This window comes from Trachypithecus francoisi, unplaced genomic scaffold, assembly GCF_009764315.1.
Source record: "Trachypithecus francoisi isolate TF-2019V2 unplaced genomic scaffold, Tfra_2.0 Lachesis_group11, whole genome shotgun sequence".
NCBI classification, from domain to species: domain Eukaryota; kingdom Metazoa; phylum Chordata; class Mammalia; order Primates; family Cercopithecidae; genus Trachypithecus; species Trachypithecus francoisi.
The window spans coordinates 94,630,427-94,653,165 of NW_022681456.1; the positions used below are offsets into that span (position 1 = coordinate 94,630,427).

The 22,739-nt window shown below is 33.4% G+C and overlaps 1 protein-coding gene across 1 annotated transcript in view; it reads right to left on the reverse strand.

The window, feature by feature from the left end:
• The window catches only part of LRRK2 (leucine rich repeat kinase 2), a 160,294-nt gene that overhangs the window by 74,432 nt on the left and 63,123 nt on the right, over nt 1-22,739 (reverse strand). The window contains exons 19-27 of the mRNA XM_033222425.1: nt 20,637-20,895; nt 17,227-17,415; nt 11,454-11,572; nt 10,267-10,336; nt 9,570-9,787; nt 6,669-6,919; nt 6,004-6,152; nt 2,387-2,480; nt 1,156-1,342 (exon numbers count right to left, since the gene is read on the reverse strand). Coding sequence (XP_033078316.1) covers nt 1,156-1,342; nt 2,387-2,480; nt 6,004-6,152; nt 6,669-6,919; nt 9,570-9,787; nt 10,267-10,336; nt 11,454-11,572; nt 17,227-17,415; nt 20,637-20,895 — 1,536 coding nt within the window. The remainder of the gene's footprint in view (nt 1-1,155; nt 1,343-2,386; nt 2,481-6,003; nt 6,153-6,668; nt 6,920-9,569; nt 9,788-10,266; nt 10,337-11,453; nt 11,573-17,226; nt 17,416-20,636; nt 20,896-22,739) is intronic.

The following is a 22,739-nucleotide window of genomic DNA, read 5'->3' on the forward strand; positions in this document are numbered from 1 at the left end:
CAAATTTGTAAGCAATATATACTGTATTTATAATAGAAAACACTCATTTGCTGGCAAAAAATCAGATAGCAAAATATATGCACAGTTTTTCTGAACCTCACAGTGTCAGACACTTAATTCTTTTGGTTTTGTAGGCAATACGCTAAACTTGAAAAAAAATATTTTCTGAGACAAATAGATTATCAATTTCAGATTCATAACAGAGAGAATGGAGCAAAACAGAAAAGATTGATCCATTAGGGTGATAGGTAGTATGGTGCAGGAATGCAGAAATTTAAGAATGTACCAAAGAAAGCTGAAAAACAAGTAATACAGTACACAGGCCAGCAACAACTTGAGAAAAATGAAGCATCTAAGAGTCTGTTAACAGATTGGACAGAGATTTAGTGATACAACGACACACAGCATAACATTAATCTATAATTATGTATAATTCATATAATCCTTTAAAAATATAGCACAAAAGTATTTTTTAAGGAAATTACGCTGTGTTACCATATCCATTTACCATAGGGTAGGCTTACAACTTATTTAAAACCAAAAAAATTGAATAGTATTGATATTTACAATGCTTATTTTGAATTTATTAAATGACATCAACTACTATTCCATGGAACACTCTTTATGAGCTAGTACTATAAAGAATTGTATATTAGTAAAGCATTCTAAGTTTTGTCATAGTTAAGTAACAGCTAAGAGTAACTTGAGTTAATCTATGTTATATGATAACATCACACATAATTTGAAATGAATATTCTAATAATTTTTAATTTGTACAAATGTTGGGTAGACAAATTTATATCTAGCTGTTTAGCTTTCAGATTAAAAGGTTCTGATAAGTATTGTATATTGTTTTATTGTTTAGTGGAAATATTACAGCTACTACTTTTAAATATTTTTAAAAGCAGATTTTTTAAAACTGTCAGTGTGAGAATAGAAATTAAATTAAGTGACACACCATTAGTAGCTGTTCTTATTTTTGAATTTAATGGAAATCTGAACTTATAGTTGACAGGAATTTATAGTTAACAGGAAGCTTCTAGTTTCATGAAATTGGTATTTAGAAACTAAATATCACTTAAAATGATAATTTGTGATGATGCAAATCATAAAGTATATTTTTAAGTGGCAATAATTTTAAAAGTGACATCTTACCTCTTTCAGTTTATTGTGAGAAAGATGCAGTTTCTCTACTCTAGACCATAAATATGCTTTTTCACTCAAGTCCAAGATGCTGATCTGATTATGGCTAAATAAGAGTTCCCTTAAGTTCAAAGATTTCCAGTGTGCAGGACCTGGTAGACGTTGAATATCATTGCTGCTCATATCTAAAGACCGCAAGCTAAAACAATACAATGGAAAGATGTAAATCAAGTGAGTATTTCCAAAATACATGAAATAACATCACAAATAATTTTCCTCAGGGTAAGAATAAGGTGTAATGTCAAAACTAGCATTATTGACATATGAGTATGCATGTGATTTGAGAGCCTGAAGTTGAACCACCAGAGTTTAAGAACCATGAGCTGGGCAAGTTACTTCATCTCTTATGAAGTGGAGATAATAACAGTGGCTATTGTAAGGGATTATTAGGAAGATTAAAGAGGCGAACCACTGTAGAGTAGTTAGATTAGTTCAACACATTCTAAATCTAGATGTAAGTTAGCTATTATAGGTTTGTGTAACACTCTCTATGGCTAAATTATAATTGTTATTTGCCTAAATATGAGCTCACAGAAGAGTTCATTGCAGCATCAGGCAAGCAGCATTTTAGTCTTAATTCTAAAAAGCCACAGTGTTTGAAGGAATAGCTGACAGCAAGAAAACAAAGGAAAAGATAGATTTACACATATATTTTATGAATTTGGTTTATCATGTATGATATAACTAGAATAGAATTTAAGATTACAACACAATCAAGATCAAATTAATGCCTCAACTTAAAGTTAACAGGAAGCTTCTGGTTTCATGAAATTAACCAAAATACCTCAAAAACCTGGAACTACATAAACTTGCCTAATCTTCACCCAAAATTTCACTCAAACACAACTTAAGCATAATGTCAAAGTTAAGGGTACTCTGGCAACATATCAAGTTCCACTATCATTTTAAAAGTTAAAGTGATAGCCAGTATAATACTAATACAGCAATTAATTAAACAATCCTAAGTTGTTTTTACACAGTGATCCACTAAATTAATATAAAAGTTTCCATTTTAAGTAACGAGTTGGGTCTTTTATCTAGTGAAAATCATTCATACATACAAAAACATTAAGCTAAGTAGGTTTAGAAAGCAATTACCTCCATATGACTGAATCGAAATCATGTTTCTAAAGGTTCTGTTCCAGCTGATGTGCTTTTAAAATTAAAATAACAATAAACTTACTGTGGAAGATTTAAAATTGCTTCTGGAATACATGTAAATTTGTTTTGAGATAATTTTAGGCTTGTCATGGAAGGAGGCAAGAAAGGCATAGCAGCTAAAAGAAAAAAATGAGATAAACATTTTAATCATTTTAACCAGATTTCCATTAAATTAAAAAATAAGAACAGCTACCAATGATGTTTAATTTAATTTAATTTCCATTCTCACACTGACGATTTTTAAAAATCCACTTTTAAAAATAAGGTAATAGCCTTAATACTTCCACTAAACAATAAAACAAAATGCCATACTTACCAGAATCTTTTAACCTGGAAGCTAAACAGCTATTTAAATATAAATTTAACTACCCAATATTTGTACAAAGTAAAAATTTTTAGAATATTCATTTCAAATTATGTGTGATGTTATATATCATATAGATTAACTAAAATTACTCTTAAATAACTACAGCAAAACAACTTTGAACACTTTACTAATATACAGCATATTATAAGGACAAAAATTATTTATGGTACTAGCTCATAAAGAGTGTTCTATGGAATAAAAATGGGTGTTATTTAATAAAAGTATTCTTTGACCATATAATCTTAAGAGATTGGGAAACATTCAGTAAAATAAAGTAAAATATCTGAGTTCTCAAAACTCTGGTGTATTTTATGAATTTTTTTATTTTTTACTTTATTATTATTATTATTATTATTATTATTTGAGACAGAGTCTCTCTCTGTTGCCCAGGCTGGAGTGCAGTGGCACGATCTCAGCTCAATGCAATCTCCGCCTCCCAGGTTCAAGAGATTCTCCTGCCTCAGCATCCTGAGTAGCTGGGATTACAGGTGCGGGCCACCATGTCCAGCTAATTTTTTGTATTTTTAGTAGAGATGGGTTTTCACCATGTTAGCCACGATGGTCTCAATCTTCTGACCTCGTGAACTGCCCGCCTCGGCCTCCCAAAGTGCTAGGATTACAGGAGTGAGTCACTGCGCCCGGCCTATTTTGTGAATTCTTAAGAAAGAAATGCAGTATGAGGTACCTCCAAGGAATAAAATTCTGTGAAACACAATTTGGGAAATAGAAAATCACACAGCCTGTTTTCTTATCTGTAAAAGAGTGCAGCTAGATCAAGTGAACACTGAGATACATGAAATATCTACAAATCTATGGTTCTGTGAAAATGGCTTGAGGAATTAGTTATTAGCATTTTCAAGGTTAAAAAATACGGGTTATGATTTATCTAGACAATTTTCAAGGGTCAAAATGTTCCAGGACACTCCTAGAAGCTGTTTTCCTGAGAAGCAGAATGATACATATTATACCTCACCTATTGGCAAAATAAATGAGTAGAAATGATTCTCCACTTAAGACTTCAGAGTCTTGAGTTTCATATGTTGTATGGAAAACATTCATAAGGCCACAGAACTAAAACTATATTTTACATGGGATTTATTTATTATTATTATTTTTTTTTTTACGGAGTCTTGCTCTGTCGCCAGGCTGGAGTGCAGTGGCATGATCTCCACTCACTGCAACTTCCGACTCCCTGGTTCAAGCGATTCTCCTGCCTCAGCCTCTCGAGTAGCTGGGATTACAGTCACATGCCACCACGCCTACTAAAAAAAACTAAAAATTTTTGTGTTTTTAGTAGAGACAAGGTTTCACCATTTACATGGGATTATTTTTTAATGGTTAGTGGTCCTGCTCAGATGTCACCTCCGTGGGGCATCTTCTCAAACGTAAGACCACTTCTCAAACTATTAAGCTTGTGTAGTGCAAAGCAAACAGATTTTGAACTGGGGTCCATTCAAACTTTCACAAGATAATCAATTACATGCACCTGTAAACATCACACAAAAAAAGTCTCGCTGCTCTGATTTCCTCAACTGGGCAGAGGTCATACATGTCCTAGGTACAACGACCATTAGGATCATTGTGAGATTCAGTTGAGATGACACACTAACCATACACAAGCTTCAGGATGTGGATGCTCCTCTTTCCAGACCCAACTTAATGTCACAGGAACAGAAATGCTTCCCTGACTCCACAGTCTGAATCAGATTCCCCTGAGGTACCACAGAGCATTCTGAAACTTTTCCACAGAAGGTACCACAATATAAAATTACATTTATTTGTGCCATCATTACTTAATGTCCTCTGAACTTGTCTGTCCTCTGAACTTAATCACAAGTTCCTTAAGGACAGAGACCGAGTTTGCTTTGCTTACTAGTGAGTGAGTGAATCACTCTCTCTCCAGTTTCAGGATCATAGTTAGAATGTGGCCAATATTCAAGAGAGTAGGAGGAAGGGAGAGAGGGATAAAGGAGGAAAATACTATCCAAATTAAGATGGTTTTGATCATTATCAGTTTCTGAAAGCTCTGACAAATTAAAATACCATTAATAAGCAGTCAAGCCATATTCTGCTACTAAATAGAATTAAAAATTATTTTACTGAGTCAGGTATAGAATAATCACATGGGTGGCAAGAAGTGAGTATTCTCTATGAAGGAAGATAAAATATGGGGAATTCCTGTTTATTATCATAAAAGTATTTTGTTCCTAATATTAAAATGTTCATTTAGGATACAAATGAACATAATTTCCTCTATTATTTCATAAGCTAAGAGAATGCAGGGGATTCTACAACTTTTAATAAAAGTGATGATAATAATTTGCATTATTGTAATGTCTTGCAAAGCAAAAGAGCTGATTGAATATACATTAACTTCACTAAATTGAAAACTATTAAATGATTAATTTTGTTTCTAACAACAGCAATAAGAGTAATCATATTTATCACACAAAACATTGCAGTATTTCAGTATAAAGATGCCTTACCCAGCTCAGGCAGCCATGTGCATGTTTAGTTGAAGACTAAAAGGAACCACAGTGTACTACACAGTAGGCCAAGTAACTATCATTTTAACCTCTGACAATAAAAATGTGATAACTTTGTTTAAATTATAGACTATTTTTAGAGCAGTTTTAGATACACAGAAAAATTGAGCAGACAGTCCAAAGACTTTCAATATATCGCTTCTCTCACCACCACCACCCCACATATATTTTCCCCTATTATTAACAATTTGCATTAGTTTGGCACAGTTGTTCCAACTGATGAGCCAATATTTGACACATCATTATCACTCAAAGTCCATAGTTTACATCAGGGTTCATTCTTTGTACTGTATATTCTATGGGTTTTGACAAGTGTACAATGGCACGTATCCCCCACTGTGGTATACAAAACAGTTTCACTGCCCTAAAAATCCTCTGTGCTTTACCTATTCATCTCTCCCTCCCCTAACCCGACAACCATTGATCTTTTTAATGTCCTCATAATTTTGTCTCTTCCAGAATGTCTTACAATTGGGAACGAATAGTATGTAGCCTTTTCAGATTGACTTCTTTCACTTAGCAATATGCATTTACATTTCTTTCATTTATTTTCATAGTTTGATAGCATTTTCTTTTATTGCCAACCTGCTAACTTTATTTTTTAAATCCAGCATAATATTTAGACTGAAATGCCACCTTTAAATCCCCACCTAAAGGGTCCATATGTGACTCATCTTGTACAACTTAGAGGGCCTGGTAAGGAGGAGACCCACACAGAATACTTACCAAGAAAATTCATTCTGGCACTGAAACTCTCCACTTTAGGACAAGCCTCAAGAAAGTTATCTGATAGGGATGAAATGTGGTTTTTACTAAGGTTTAAAATCTTCAGTTCCTTCAGTCTCAAGGGGGAGCATATTCCTGATATTTTATTTCTAGTCACAAGAGACAAGATAATGATTAAATTGCATACATTCATATGCTTTAAAGAAAAAATACCAAAAACAATTTGCTTTCAAAGAATAGCATCAAAGAGGATTCATTAATTTAAAAATTAGTTGTGAAAATATAAGTCATTGATACTAGTTGTAATATTCATTGTCTCAGTTTTTTATTATATATAATAATACTTATACATTATAATAAATATATATATTATATATATATATTTTTGAGACAGAGTCTCGCCTCTGTCACCCAAGCTGGAGTGCAATGGCACGATCTTGGCTCACTGCGACCTCCGCCTCCTGGGTTCAAGCGATTCTCATGCCTCAGCCTCTGAGTAGCTGGGATTACAGGCGCGCACCACCAACCCCGGATAATTTTTGTATTTTTAGTAGAGATGGAGTTTCACCATGTTGTCAAAACTCATGACTATACAAATGTCAGCGTATTTTGTTAACATCAGCATATTTAGCCAGTCCTTTTATTTTTAATGAGCTCTTTCTTACCCTTCTAAAATGAGCTGCTCCAGTTTCTCTACCACATCAGCAAGGTTCTCAGGAACAGAAGACAGGTGGTTATATGACAGGTTAAACTGTTTCAGAGTTGGACATTTCACTGCAGGATCTAAAACCACTGAGGGTCCAATGTCATTTCGAGAGACATCAAGGTTAGCAACACAACTCATTTTCAACAAGTAAGAAGGAAATGCTGTAAATTTATTACTGTGCAAGTCCAAATGTGTCAAACTCTTCAGAGTCTGAAAAGACAAGAGTTTAAAATTCTAAAGTGAACCATCTGAGGAACTTAAGTCTAGCTAATATTTCTGCCTTACACACCTCTGGTAACTAGAACCATCAAGAATTTTCAAAAAGTTGAAAACACAATCCACAACAGAATTTCAGTATACTGATTAGCCCAATCATCTCTGCTTATAGCATGGGTAAAACCAGCAAAATTACAACAGTAGACTGTAAAAAGCAGGTTCATGAAAATAGAGTTGAAAGCTTCCTTCAGCTTTTTTGTAAATTATTTCCAGAAAGAGCAAAATGGAAGCAGAATAGGCCTCAACAAATATTTGAATTAATGATTTAAGAAAAAGCACAACATAATCCTGGGAATATGTTTTAAGTGCTGTCAGAAATTGTTACATATTTTGATACATGTAAGATTTAACCATAAAAATACTTACATACAATATGTGTTTCATTTTAGAACCTCCTCTTTTTTATGAAACTTTTTGTTTCAAATTTCTACTTTCCATTTTTAAGCAGTTTATAATTTTATAATGATAACAGCAAACCCCTACTTACATATTACGTCGATTTTTTACAACTTTGGTATGTAATACTCTCAAAGAGCTCAAATGCCAAAAACAATCACTTCTCTATGCTCTTCTTTATATATCAGTATATTTATCCATATAAGAAATTCTAGACTTGGATATGATTATAGAGGCTTATTAATGACTCTTTGTCCCAGAAGTTGTTTCAAAATTCCTGCCTTTGTTTCAGACCCTTATTAACTTATTCCAAAGTAAAGACTTTAAAATTATTCCCAGGGTTTAATCAGGAAATTTTCTTATAAAAAGGAACATAGTTGAGACTCTTTGACAATAACAAACAAACAAACAAAGTACCATCTAATGGTGTCATTTTGAAATTTCCCTAAGAGAAGGTTCTGAGCTTGTCCAGTCATTGAATGCCGGCATGTCTCACCTTATCACCATCTCTTCCAATTCTCTTTGTTTTAACTAGACTAAATCCCAGAATTATTTCACTTGCTCATTTAACAAATATTAATTGAAGTATTACCAAGTTTCAGGCATTAATTCCTCCACAAATCAATTCAGTAAGTATCTACTAAACTTCTACCATATGTCAGGTCTCACTAGGCACTGGGAATAGACAGAAACAAGCCTGAAACAAGTCCTGTCCTCAAGGAGTTCACAGTTTAGTGAGGGCAAAGGTACTTAATCAAATTGGATGACCGAATGAGAATTAGAGGGAAAGCATCAGGTGTTATGGAAATGGAGGTTAGGTGGCCAGGTTGGCTGAAGGGTAGAAGGAAAAAGGAAGAGAAGCAGAGAGTGATGAAGTGACATTTAAATTGAGCCCTGGGTGACTTGAAGTATTTAGCAAGGCAAAGAGGTGAAGAGAGAAAGACACATTTTAGACATTACAGCATGGCTGGAGGAGTGGGTCACCTTTCTTTCTTCTGTCTCCAGATATAAAAACTTTACAGAAAAAAACACCCCTTAAATATACTTAAAATTTATGTAATGTTGCCTTTAAAACATCTCAAAATTATGATAATTTTTTAGGCTTAAAAAGGGGGAAATGCATTTGCAACAAGACTTTTTTTTTTTTTTCTTTGAGATAGGGTCTCACTCTATTGCCCAGGCTGGAGTACAGTGGTGCAATCTTGGCTCACTGCCACCTCTGCCTCCCAGGATCAGGCAATTCTCCTACCTCAGCATCCAGTAGCTGGGACCACAGGTGCACCCCACCCACGCATGGCTAATTTTTTGTATTTTTGGTAGAGACAAGATTTTGCTGTTGTTTACGCTGGTCTTGAACTCTTGAACTCAGACAATACGCCTGCCTCAGCCTCCAAAGTGCTGGGATTATAGGCATGAGTCACCATGCCCAGCCTTTAGAATTTTATTTAACAATTTAAACATTTGCATTAAAATAATTTTAATTTTTATGATATCTTCTTTGGCTTTCAAAACTATTTTGAAAATACATTTGTATTTGTATACACTATTTTGAAAATACATTTGTATTTGTGTACACACAAATGCTGAGCAAAGTCAATTTTCAGAGAGCTATCCTATCAACAAACTATATTATACTTTAATTCTTATAAGACAGGAACTTTGACCAAAAAAAAAAAATCTTTTAAGTTACACATTATTTTAAACTGGAAAAAAAATAGCCACAACAATCATTTAGTTGAATCTCTATTTTACAGATGAGAAAATGAAGGATTCGAGCAGGAGGAGTGACATGTTCGTATTGTCACACAGTTGGTAGCTGAGTCAGAGCCAGTACTACCAAACCAGGTCTAATTCTAGTTTACCTAATCTAATTTAAATAGTTGACGTTGTCTTACTCGAATTAAATGATTAAAGTTTAATCAATATACACTTGATAGACTTTAACATGTACTCCGTACAAAACCTAGAATTCCTTTCTCATCAGATCTGTTTCAACTGCCTGCCATCAAAGATGCTCCTGAACATCACACAGACTAAGATATGTGTGCAAAAACCAGAAGAATGGGGGACATATCGCCCAGTGACACAAAAGTAGAATGTTCTTTTAAAAGACTTAATCAGGCAAACTAGATATAAATACAAAAGCTCTTCAAACGTCTTAAAAGTTACAAGGATAAATTAAATTTACTTCACATAGCTGTTGTGGAAAGCTCGTGAGTGCATTCTGGTGAAGCTCCAGCTTTTCAAGATGCTCCAAATGACCACTTATACAGCATTTCTGGCTTAGGGCATCAATATCTCTTAGTTCATTTGCTGAAAGGTCTAGTGATGTAATATATTCTCTCTCAGAAGCCAGAGAAGAAATGCTGTCTGAATGCCTCATATGGGATTGAAGTTTTGATGACCCTTTTGTCAAAAACAAACAGACAATGGAAATATAAGCAAATAATTTAAATTCATGTAGTGAAAGTTTACTGAGCACCTCCTAGCAATCAGGCTTTCTCCAGGACACTGAAGATTCAGTAGAAAACCAAACTATGGAGTTTATATTCCAGTGGCAGAGATGAACAGTAGATAAAAAGCGCTTAATCAGGTGGTATAAATGGTGTGGAAAAAAAAAAGAAAACTGGAAGAGAGGATGAAGAGTGGCACTGGTGGGAGGTGTTATTTACATTTCAGAAAACTTGTAAAAATAAAGACTAATGTGTTCTATAATATTCAAGAAAGGTAAATTTTAAATGTATACTTCATTTTTCTATAGCTTGTGGGAAATTATGTAAGATGAAACTGGCCCCAAGAATATTTGAATAATTGGAGGAAATTCAACCAAACACTGTATTTTGCCCAAAGTATCTATTTACTTATGATTACATCCAAATACTTACTGAGTGAATCATCTGAAGATAATATTTTTCTTTTTCTCCTCAGTAAATTTTCATGATCAAAAATGGGCCCCTATTAAAAAATAATGATATTTATAATAAAATTGCCGTCATTTGTTGGACAAGAGGACATTTTTATAAGGAAAGAACCATGGAATTTTAATAGGGTTAAATAGTTTTTATAATTATGGGAAAAAATAGGAAAGTAAAAACTAAGAACCCAATTGTGAAGATAAAAGAAAACAACTCAGTTTTGTGCTCAAATGACCTTAGTATCTACTCTTTCTCTTTTGTTTTAAATATAAGGAAACTGAAAAACAGAAAGGTTGAGTCAAAAAGCTGTATCCATATAATTTCTCTCATTAACCAAACTACTTTTTATAACTAAATTTATATATAAATTCGAAAGAGCATATATAAAGCTGAGAGCTAATTTGACCAATTCAACTATAGTCATTCATTTCACCCATCTTGAGGTCTAGAATTAACATAAAACAACACTGATATTTTTAGTACTCAGCTATAATCAAAATTAGAGCATAGGTTAGAATAGATCTTTCAAAGTGAACCTGAGAATAAGGTGGCTTCCAATTTCCTCAACTAGAATGATCAAACTCCTCATGCAAATATGCAATAGTCCTTCCATAGTTCCAAAACAGACAGGAGGTTGAAATAATAATAATGGTGTCTAAAAAATTAAATAACTTTCAATACACCTATAGATATAGATATAGATATAGATAAAGATGAGCAATGAATTATATTATGCTACTCCATCTTGTTCAGTGTCCTTCAGACTTCTGTCTGGTTTCTTAGAAATCACTATAAGATTTCTAGCTAAAGTGTTCATGGGACCAACCCACACCATTAGGTACAGGTCTAGCCTGGGCTCTTTTCAGACATGAAGTTCTAAAAAGAAAAAAGAAGAAAACCATGTTGAAGTGTACTGTAAGTATACATATATATGCCCCAAACAAATTCATACCCTGCATACTCAAAAGACTACAAATGTGAATTTAGCATAATTAACATCTACTGTGTTTTCATATATATACATATATAAAACATCTCAAAATTATAGTTTTCATACATCAGGGAAATCCCTACCAATTGTTCCTAGCTTTGGCATAAATTTTAGTTATCAAGAGAATGTCAGTAGCAAAACACAACATAATCACAATTCAACTTACCAAGGAACTGGAATGCCTTTGTAAATTTGGTGAGCAACGCTGTAATACGGCATCTCGGTAAAATTCTCCTACACTAATTGAATTTGATTTCTTTTTCACAAGAAATGAGCCTTCACTTCCTATTTTGAAAATGATAAAATAACATGAAAGCGAGTATGAAAAGCTTAATCATAAGATCCTTGTTCAGTCATGGAAGATTAAACCTATTTTTATTAATGGAAATTTCACAGTCCATTTCCTTTGTAAAATCTTTAAAATAGAAATGATAAGCCATGTTGGTTTTTCACTTTAAAAATTCAACAACATTTTTCTTCACTCATAAATATTTATGGAATGGCTGTTACAGACTAGACACTGGAAGCACTGGATAATGATATGCAGGAAAAAAATAAATCTGTCCCGCAGAGGAGCTCATAGTCCAGCAGGAAAAAGCCAAATCAATCAATGGTTACATAAGCTATAACAAATATGTGTGTGTGCAAAAAGTTTGTATGCAATCTGATCAATGTTACTGCTTTCTGTTTCTCTGAATTTTTTTATAGAGACCTCTGGAATAGGAACTAGCAGCATAGGAAAGAGAGTGGATTAACTCCCTGAATTTTTCTTATAAATTTTTCAAATCTTGTTTTAAATGTTGTAATCACACAAATTATTTAACAGCAATTTTGAATATATTCCTATCTGAATTTCGTGTTTCATGGTTTCTTTTATGGAATGGTATTAAAATAAACACAATAAATTTGGCTGGCAATAATTATTTTACAAAATATGGAAAAGGCAGTACTTTCAAAATAATAAATTTACAAAAAAATCAATAAATCATATTAAAGATAAATAATGTGAATGCATTTGTGAAAATTATGATTTTAAATTCCCCTACTCTTTATCTTAGAAAAACAAAGAATTCATTTTACTTCAAAACCAAATTATAAAATCTGTATATCCAAATATCCCCCTTATAATATTCAGTATAAATCCTGATATAAACAGTTCCCACCTCGTTCATTACTGAAGTTTAATTAATTCTATAATTTACATTATTTTAATGCTTAAGAATTTTAATAAAATAAAATTTATAATTGAGTAACAATTACATAATTATAAAGATTATTAAATTATCATAATTATCCCAATTTATATGTTTGTGAAATGTCTATTAGCACATTATTTGTACAAGCAGCATAATGCATTTTATAATTATTTTATGTTAAAATTTCTAATGTTTTCTTTAAAAATACTTGAAGAGAGTTCTTTCAGGCATGATAGAGCAACAAGTGTGAATGAACTTAACCTACTCGCATAAACAACAAGAAAACTGGACAAATATATTAAATGACTGGATATAGACACTGGGTGACAGACAGCATAGGACTATGTAATACCTGAAAGGAGGGAAACAAATTATGTGAGCCCTATGATCACTCTGGTCTTTTGCTTGCAGACAAATTAAGGGGCATACACATAAGAAGAAATTGAAACAGTCTCACGGCTTTCCTGAGATGAGGAGATAGACATCAACATTTATGGAGACTACAATAGCTGGGAGTTCTGGGGCAGTTACAGAAAAAGAGCTCCAGTAATCTGCATATGGGTTTCTGGAAGATCTGCACTAGAAATGTAAAAGGGAATTCTTCCAGAGGAAGAAAATGATAATAACTGCAAACTTAGATTAACATAAAGTGGTTACTTCACTTAAAAAATTATTTTTTATATATAATCCTTAAAGTTTGCACAACAAACAGCAGAGCTTCAAAATATACAGAGCATAAACAGATAAAACTGAAAAGATGACCAACAAATCCTCAATTACAACTTCAATAGTTCTCTTTCAAATACAATAAATAGAAAGAAAAATCAGTAAAGTCACAGAAAACTTGAGAAATTTTACCAAACAATTTGGCCTATTGATTTGACCCAATAACAGATGAATATACTTTCTTTTCAGTTGCACATGGCACACCACCAAGACAGATCATATGATAATCCATAAAGCATTGTTTCAATAAATATAAAAGGATAGAAATCATCAGAGTAGGTTGTCTGACCACAACAAAATTAAATTGAAACCAATAACCAAAAAGTTATCCAGAAAAATCTCCAAATATTTAGAAAATAAACGACAGCCTTCTAAATAACTCATGAATCAAAGAAGTCACAAAGGAAATTAAAATTTTTTAAATGAATGGAAAGATGACACATCAAAATACTGGGATGCAGTGAAAGTGATATTTATAAGGACAAATATAGCCTTAAATAAATGTTTCTGTTACAAAATAAGAAGGTTCTAAAAACCAGAGTTCTAAGTATCCAAATTAAGAATCTATAAAAAAAAGTCAATTAAAATGAAAATAAGTAAGGAAAGGGAACAATAAAGATAAGAACAAAAGTCAGTGAGAAAGTAACACAAACAATAGAGAAAATCAATAAAACAAAAATCTGATTCTTTGAAGAGATTATTAACAGGATAATTAAATCACTAATGGGATAATTAAATAATTACTATAAGTAACATTAAACAAATAAATTTGGCAACTTATATGAAATGGACATATTCCTTTAAAGTTACAAATTACTAAAACTGACTTAAGAAGTAAAAGAAAATTAAAATAATCATACATCTATCAAAGTTATTAAATTCATAAGTTTAAATCTCCTCCCCCCAAAAATTTTAAACCTAGACGGCCTTTGCTGGTGAAGTCTATCATACATTTAAGAAGAAAACACCTTTACACAAACTCTTCCAGAAAATTGTGGAATGGGAAACACTTCCCAATTTATTTCAAGAGGCCAGCATTACTCCCATAATTACAAGGAAGTATAAAACTACAGACTAATATCTCTCACAGATGCAAAATTCTTTTTTTTTTTTTTTTTTTTTTTTTTTTGAGATGGAGTCTCGCACTGTGGCCCAGGCTGGAGTGCAGTAGCATGACTTTGGCTCACTGCATGCTCCACCTCCAGGTTCACGCCATTCTCCTGACTCAGCCTCCAGAGTAGCTGCGTCTACAGGTGCCCGCCACCATGCCCAGCTAATTTTTTGTATTTTTAGTAGAGATGGGGTTTCACTGTTAGCCAGGATGGTCTTGATCTCCTGACCTCATGATCTGCCCGCCTCGGCCTCCCAAAGTGCTGGGATTACAGGCGTGAGTCACCATGCCCAGCCAGATGCAAAATTCTTAACAAAATTTTAGAAAATAAAATGTAATACTATATAAAAAGGATAATGTACCATAACCAAGTGAGATTTACTCCAGGAATGCAAGTTGGTTTAACATTAGAAAATCAGTTGGTGTATTTGACCATATTAACAAAATATAGGTGAAAAATATGAATACCTCAGCAGATGCTGAACAGCATTTTTCAACACCTATTAATGATTAAAAAAAAAAAAAAAGGCTCTCCAAAAATGACTAGGAAGAAGCTTCTTCAATTTGATGAAGGGCATCTATGAAAAATGACAATGTCATAATTAGTGATTAGAGACTGAATGTTTTTCCTCTAAGTTTGGAAACCAGGTAATGGTGCCCAGTCTGACCAATTCTATTCAACATAGTACTGGAGGTCCTAGCCAGTGCAATATGACAAGAAAAAAAAAGGAGACATAAATATTAGAAAAGAAAAAGCAAATCTGTCTTTATTACTAAATGGTATAATTACGAACAAAGAAAATCCTGTGGAATCTATAATAAGGTACTGGAAAACTCATAAGTGAGCTTAGCAAGTTTACAGGATAAAAAATTCACGTACTAATAAATGAATTGTATTTCTATATATCAGCAGTGAACTCCTGGAAATTAGAATTCAAATACAATACCATCTATAATAGCATCAGAAAATATCCAATACAACACACTGTTAGAAATGTTAAAAGACTAATTGAACTATATGTCACATTAATATGTCAAAAGACTCGTTATTAATATATTAGTTCCCTCAAATTGATTTACAGATATAATCTATAGAAATTACTATTTATATATTAATTATATGGTATAGATTATATTAACATTACAGGTAATATGATTTAATTTATAAATTAATTCTATATAAAATCTAAATATGGACTTAATTACAATAAAAATCCCAGCATAAAGTTAGTTGATTCAAAATTTATATGGAAATGCAAAGAATCTAGATTAATAAGAACAATTTTTTTAAAAGAACACCAGAGGACTTGGACTACCTGACTTCAAGACCTGCTATTAAGCTAGAGTAATCAAGACAGTGTGGTTTTGGCATAAGAATAAAGTATAAATCAGTGGCACAGAATAAATAATGCTAAAATAGAACCATACCTAAATAGTCAATTAAAGAGAACAAAGCTTCCATTAATTCAATGAGGAATTATATAGTATTTTCAACAAGTAATGTTGGAACAACTGGATATCCACACAGAAAGAAATAAGTGTCAACCCTTCATTGACACATCACACACAAAAATCAGCTTAAAATGTTTTAGACCTAAATATTAAAGCTGAGATTTTAACACTTCTAAGAGAAAATACAGGAGAAAATATTCACAAATTTAGGCTAAGAAAAGGTTTCTTAAGTGGGATAGAAAAAGGACAAACCATAAAAGAAAAAAACTGGAAAACTGCATTTCACCAAAATTTAAAACTTCTGTTTTTTAAAAATAATAGAATTAGTGAAGTGAGAAGACAAGCTATGACTGGGAAAAAATATATGCAATATATACACCTGTCACAACTTCTATCTAGAATATACAAAGAACTTTTATGTAATCGTAAGACAACCCAATTAAAAGCAAAATACCTCAACACTTCACACAAAAATAAGAATGGCCAATAAGAACATGAAAATGTCCTCTATGTAATTAGTCATTAGGGAAATGAAAATTACATCCAAATGAATTAAATCTCCACTAGAAGAGCTAAAATTAACTTGAAAATACCAAGTACAGACAAGGATGTAGAGCAACCAGAATGCTCATGTATCACCGGTGGTGGTAGAACATAGTACAACCCCTTTGGAAAACAGACACAAAAGAGTACTTACTGTATGATTCTATGTACATAAAACTAGAGAAAACATTAATCTACAGTGTCAGGAAGCAAATGATTGCTAAGGGGCAGGGGCAGGGGAAGGGGACGTTTTCAGTGAAGAGGCATGAAGAAACTTTTTTGGAGGATGAAAATATTACATAACTTAATAGTGATGATGACTACATGAATATGTTAATTTTCAAAGCACATGAAAATATATACTTAAAGTGAATGCATTTTATTTTATATAAATTATATATGTATATAAATCACTACACTTGATTTTTAAAAATGGTTTGACTTGAGACACAATATCTTGGAACAACTCTCATTTTTTGCCCTCTCAAATATCCTTATTCTATCACTCAATGTTTTCAGTCATACTATATTAACAAAAAAGCCCCTCACTCCATTTTTACCAAACATCTTATTAACATTACTACCTTTAACAAAGTTAAGGAGCTTACACAAGCCACAAAAGGATTTAGTAAGTGTCAGAGTGTGGAATCTCGTTCCAGTCTAGTCAGAGTTTATTTCCTGGAATATTAACCATTAACCAATTAGTAAGAATAATATTTAGAAGCACAGAGACACACTTCCTTGAAACATCACTTTGACCAAAATTAGTAAACCTAACTGTTTGTGATAATACACACATTTCTACTTAAGTTTTTCCAAATGATTTAAGTCAGGTTTTTGTCTCGGGTCCTACTGTTCAATGTCAGTGTATAAATATAAAACATAAAGGGATTTATTTTTATAATAAATACCTTCACTATCTAGATCATCACTTTGAGCGAAGACACTGTCCATAGAAGAGTCAGGAATAAAGGTCCATTCATCAAATTTAGACAGCACATCTTCAAAAAAATTTCCATCACTGCCTGAGGTTGCTCCTTCTTCCATGGCACTTTTCATCTGATATCTGATCACCATTCTTGCTAGTGTAGATGCTGTATCTGAAAATAAAGAGATGCACCAGGAACTTAGAAATCAACAATTATGCAAATATAAACATATATAGGACCAAAGTTCTTATGTATTCCTATGCTTCTAGAGAAAATTTCTATTTTTCCTTCCAAAGTCACCTTACACTAGTGATCCTGAATAATTAGCAGGTGGCAGATCATATTTTTTTAAAAAAAATAACCATGTGTACAATGCTTTGGTGTAGATAGCAAAATTGAATCTCTATGGAACTTTATTCAGGAAAAGGCCTAGGCTTTGAAGCCAGATCGGCCTGTGTTCAAGTGACAGAAATGCCATTTGTGAGTTATATAAGCTCCCTGGGTGTCAGTGGCCTCACCTGGAAAATGAAGATGATAACATACACAGCATATGGTGATGGAAAAGAGTAAATGAAACCATGCATATAAAATGTTTAGCACAATGCATAGAACACATAAAATACTAAATAAAGGATGTTGTTATTTTTATAAAGTTTGCTGAGTGATTCACTATGACTATTGGGAAATTTGATGGAATTTCAAAATTAACACTCTTCTCACAACTTCATTATATTATATATCAGCTCTACTATGAAGAATAAGTTGACAGAGTCCTCATTGTTCTACATACAGCCAGGAAGATTTCTTCAAATATTACTACTGTAATTACTTCAAATATTACTACATGATACCACTGTATCATGTAGTACAATATCCAGTGATGAGTTGGTTAATGCAATGCTGGTTAGGTCTCCTATTGTAAAAAGGAAAATAAACCCTGGGGCTCAAAGCATGGTGGGGGATCATTTGGTATTACTGCCGTGAAGTGTAGCTCATCAGCTAAAAGACATTGACGCCAGTAGGAATAGCAATCATTATAGTAGCAGAGGTGAAGTACGCTCATGTATCTACATCTATTCCTACTGTAAATATGTGGTGAGCCCATAAGATAAACCCCAAGAAGACAATTGATACTGTGGCTTACACTATACCCATATACCAAATAGTTCTTTTTTTCCAGAATAATATGTTATGATATGGGAAATTATCCCGAAGCCCAGCAGAATGAGTTCACACACATATATGTCACTCAGGCAAATACTACCTGAAAAATGTTTGAAAGCTATGACCCAAAGTGTTCTTTACTCAGACCAGCTGCCAGTGAAATCATGGTTATACCCTCCAATTAATCAATGACATTACTGTGTTTTTTTAATCGGGTAAGACGTGTCAATGGTAAAAACTTCATACGGAGCAAAGAGAATATACTGAATGATAAATCTCCCTCCATCCTTCTCCAATGGGCCCACAATTCCTCTCCATCAGATAGCGAAGATTACAGTAAGCAGGTTTTTGGCATGAGACTAGTTTAAGTAATGAAACATGGGATCTAACCATGTCTCAGTAATTTCCAAAGACCCCAGAGACAATCAGGGACGCCATTTCTGGAGGGTTTTATTTCATATTCAAACTTTTGTAACTATCATATTCCAATTGCATTTCCATCAGCATTAGCATAGTAAAAACACTGTTCTGTGCCTATTTTTTGCCATGGAGTAATGTAATCTTTATCAGGACATTAAATTTACTACATGTTTTTTTTTTTTTCCCTCAATGATTGCAAAGCATTCCACTACGTGAATGTACCACTATTTATTTGAATAGTTCCTTTTGGGGGAATACTTAGGTTTTTCCCTACTCCTTTGCTATTATAAACAATGTTTTAATGTGCATTTTTGTACATAATTTTTTGTGCACATTGAGAATGTCTGTATCATAGATTCCTAACAGTACACTGCTAGGTCAAAAAAGTATGTTTGTATATTAAAAAATATTAGTGGATATTGCCAAATTGTCCTCAAAAGAGGACAACTTAAATTCATATCAATGTATGAAGCATGTTTCCACATATGCTTAGCAACATAATGTATTACATAATTTTTATTTTTGCCAATATTGAATGTTTAATTCTAAATGATAATCTACTATGTGCAAAGCATTCATATCAATGGTAAGGTTACAACCATGAACAAAATTGACATTGACTTCATGGTACTAACAATCTACCAAAAAGTAGATCATAAAAATGAAAAATTAAATTATATAATGTGGTGAATGGTAGTACAGGTGAGAAATAAGGTGCCATAGGGTCAATGAGTAAGAAGACCTTCCAGACTTATGATGGTGCTGAGACAGGAAGAATGAACACACAGCCAGGTGAAGACAGAATTTAGAGTTAGGTAGAAAGAGTAACAGTGGAAAAAGACTGGAAGTAAGGGTACATGAAGTGTTTGAGAAACCGAGAAAAATTCAGCCTGACTGGAACTTTTGGAGCCTACTGAGAGGTTGGAAACCTTGATGTATAAAGGCACCAAATTGCATGGATGGGTACTTTTCTCTACAGCACTCAGTTATCGTGGTGAAAGTGAGGGAAAAAGTAGACTGGTAGACTGACCAAAACTGGTGTTTTGCTATTGAGTGCATCATAAAAATGAGAGAAGCAAACATGTTATTTGCAAGATGGTCCTAAAGGTGTTGAGTCATGGAGTATGATGACCATGGGGAAGGAGATGGGCATGGGACTAAATTAACATAGGAAAAGCTGGGAGCTCACACGCTAAAAACACATTTAGCATGAACAAATGGAAGAGCTCAAAAGACAAAAATAGTGTCAGAGGATGGCAACTTACCATCAATACACATAATATGTACAAAATACATATGAGCTTGAACGTATAAAGAAAATGCATTATCAATTGAAATATAAAGTATATTCTAAGTTAAAAATGCCAACTGAATATGTGTGTATGCTTTTACACACATCTGAATGCATAGGTACATGTAAGCATACAAAAAGTTAGGAAAAATATCCATATTAATTACTTAAAAGGGAAAAAATAAGTTATTTTTATTTTGTTTTTTATAATTTTATATTTTCTTTTTTAAAAAACAAGGATGCCTTACTTTAAAAATAAAAAAAGGACTATATTAAAAAGTAGCTCTTCAAAAAACTTCCGCTATTTTGCTCTAATTTTATAAGTACCTATTTGTTATCTCATAAAGAACTTAAATACGTCATTTTGAAGTATTTCATAGCAAAAAAAATCCAAACCTTTGCAATATTTTTGGCTTAAGGTCCCTCAAACTGACATGAATAACCACTAAAAGACTAGTGACTTAAAAAAATACTATTAAAAATAAGAACTGTCAAAAATATTCTCCTTGTTACTTACTTGTTTGTTTCCTTAAATTAGAAGTCTTATCTGGAAATAACGGACCAAGCCAAGAAGGTTCAACTTTTCCTATACAAAACCCTCCAAGGCAAATACTATTGTTGGCCACGTCCAGGGCCAGCCTCCTTAAGAGCAAGCTGATGATCTGGCTGTCGCCTTTCCCAATGCTTATCGTCAGCGCTTTTCGTACATCTTGTTCACGAGATCCACTATTCAATAAGAGTTCCACCAATTTGGGACTGCTCTCTTTCTCACATACCTGTTAAAGAAAAAAAAAATTAAGTATATTAAAAATCTATAGTTTTCTTCCTTTTAGGAGACTGGCAAATCAAACTTCATGTGATTTTTCTCTACATCTCCAATTTAGAATTAAACAAAATAAAATAAGACAAAACTGATCCTTGAATAGATTGGGAAAATAAGATGATATTAATGCCGTAACTGTCAGAATAGCATGAATAATCTGCCACACGGCAGTCAGTTATCACGAAAGAGACAATATTATATGGAGACAAAGTTCCATAGGTTTGGCATCAAGATCTCTGTTTACATCCAGACTCCACCAAGTATGTACATTGCTTACACTTTCTGAGCTTCTGTCTTCTCACTATAAGATATCTGGGAAACCAGTACATTAACACAGTAAATAGTACTGTCCTGTCTTTATTTGTGGCATAGAATAACTAAATGGGGACTTAGCTATTGTAAAATTTATTAATGCCACATTTAAACGACAATCATTACTCATGTCTGGTTTTCCTGATCTCCTCAGGACAAGCATCTGAATTTCCTCAAAGATATACCTTGTCTCTTAGTCCTCAACCTTCCTCTGAATGTTATGTTTTCAGAGCATGTGCTCAGGGTGGGTTAGCACGCGACGTGCTATAAAAACTAGAACAACGAGCAAGCCAGGAGAAGCCTTAGAAACCTGAAGCACTGCACACTGGCCCTACTCAGGAAGAGCTTTGGAAAGGAGCTAGACGTTAGCAAGGAGCTGTCAACTAGAAGACAAAAATAACAGGTAATAGAAATAATATCCATCAGTTACTGTGCTAAATTCTGTACACACGTGATTTCTAATCTTAAAAAAAAAAAAAAAATCCTATGCCATAGCAATTATTTCTCCCACCTTATAGATGAGTATTTAGAAATGATATATAATTTGTCCCTTAAAGCTGGCAAGCAACTGAAACTTGGATTTGAAGCCAAATCTGCTGGCTTCAAAACCTGTGCGACTTTCATTACCCAAAATTAAACATTAAAAAAGGAAAGAAAAGAAGACTCAAAGATCCAGGGTACCAACTCAGAGAAAATAGATGTTGGGGACAATTCTTGAATTTTCTAGAATCAAAGTGCTTCCAAGGGATTTGAGGGGACGTTCATTCATGTGGTTGGAAGGCACCAATTAAATGCCCACCAGTCTCCAAGTACACTTACCTTCAACCCATACTCAAAGCACTACAGAGGTCTGATCAAGTCACCGTCCTCTTTAAAAACCTTCTAAAATGCCACTGCTCCGGACATTCTTCCAAACACAGCATGTAATTTTTCAAACCTCATTATCTTTTGTGCTATTTCTATTACCCCAAATGCCTTCCTCTACTCTTCACCCAGCAAAAAGGTGTTCATTCTTGAAGAATTGGGTTCAAAATTTCTTGCAGAGAAGTCCTTGCTACTAACCTCTCAGGTCAAACACACCATTTCCCCTCCTGGCTCCCATCCATTTCATTTAATGTAGCACTGAGCAAACAAACATACACACCTATCTGTTTTCTTGCTAGAATGCAAAGGCCTGTACATTACTGCAATTCAACTTGTATTCCTGAAGCCTAGCACAACACCTAGGACGTATATTTAATTTAAGTAGTAAAATACTAAAATCCTCTTTAAGGGCTCATAGCAAAATTAAGAGGAAGGGAGGTGAAAGATGAAGGAGGGAAGGAAGGAAGGAGGGAAGGATGGAAGGAAGAAAGGAAGGAAGAGAGGGAGGGAGGGAGGGGAGGGGAGGGGAGGGGAGGAGAGGGGAGGGAAAAACTCACAAATGCCTTCTCCTGTAGCCCAGTAACTTTTTTTCTCTAAGATATGCCACTCACTCCTTACTTT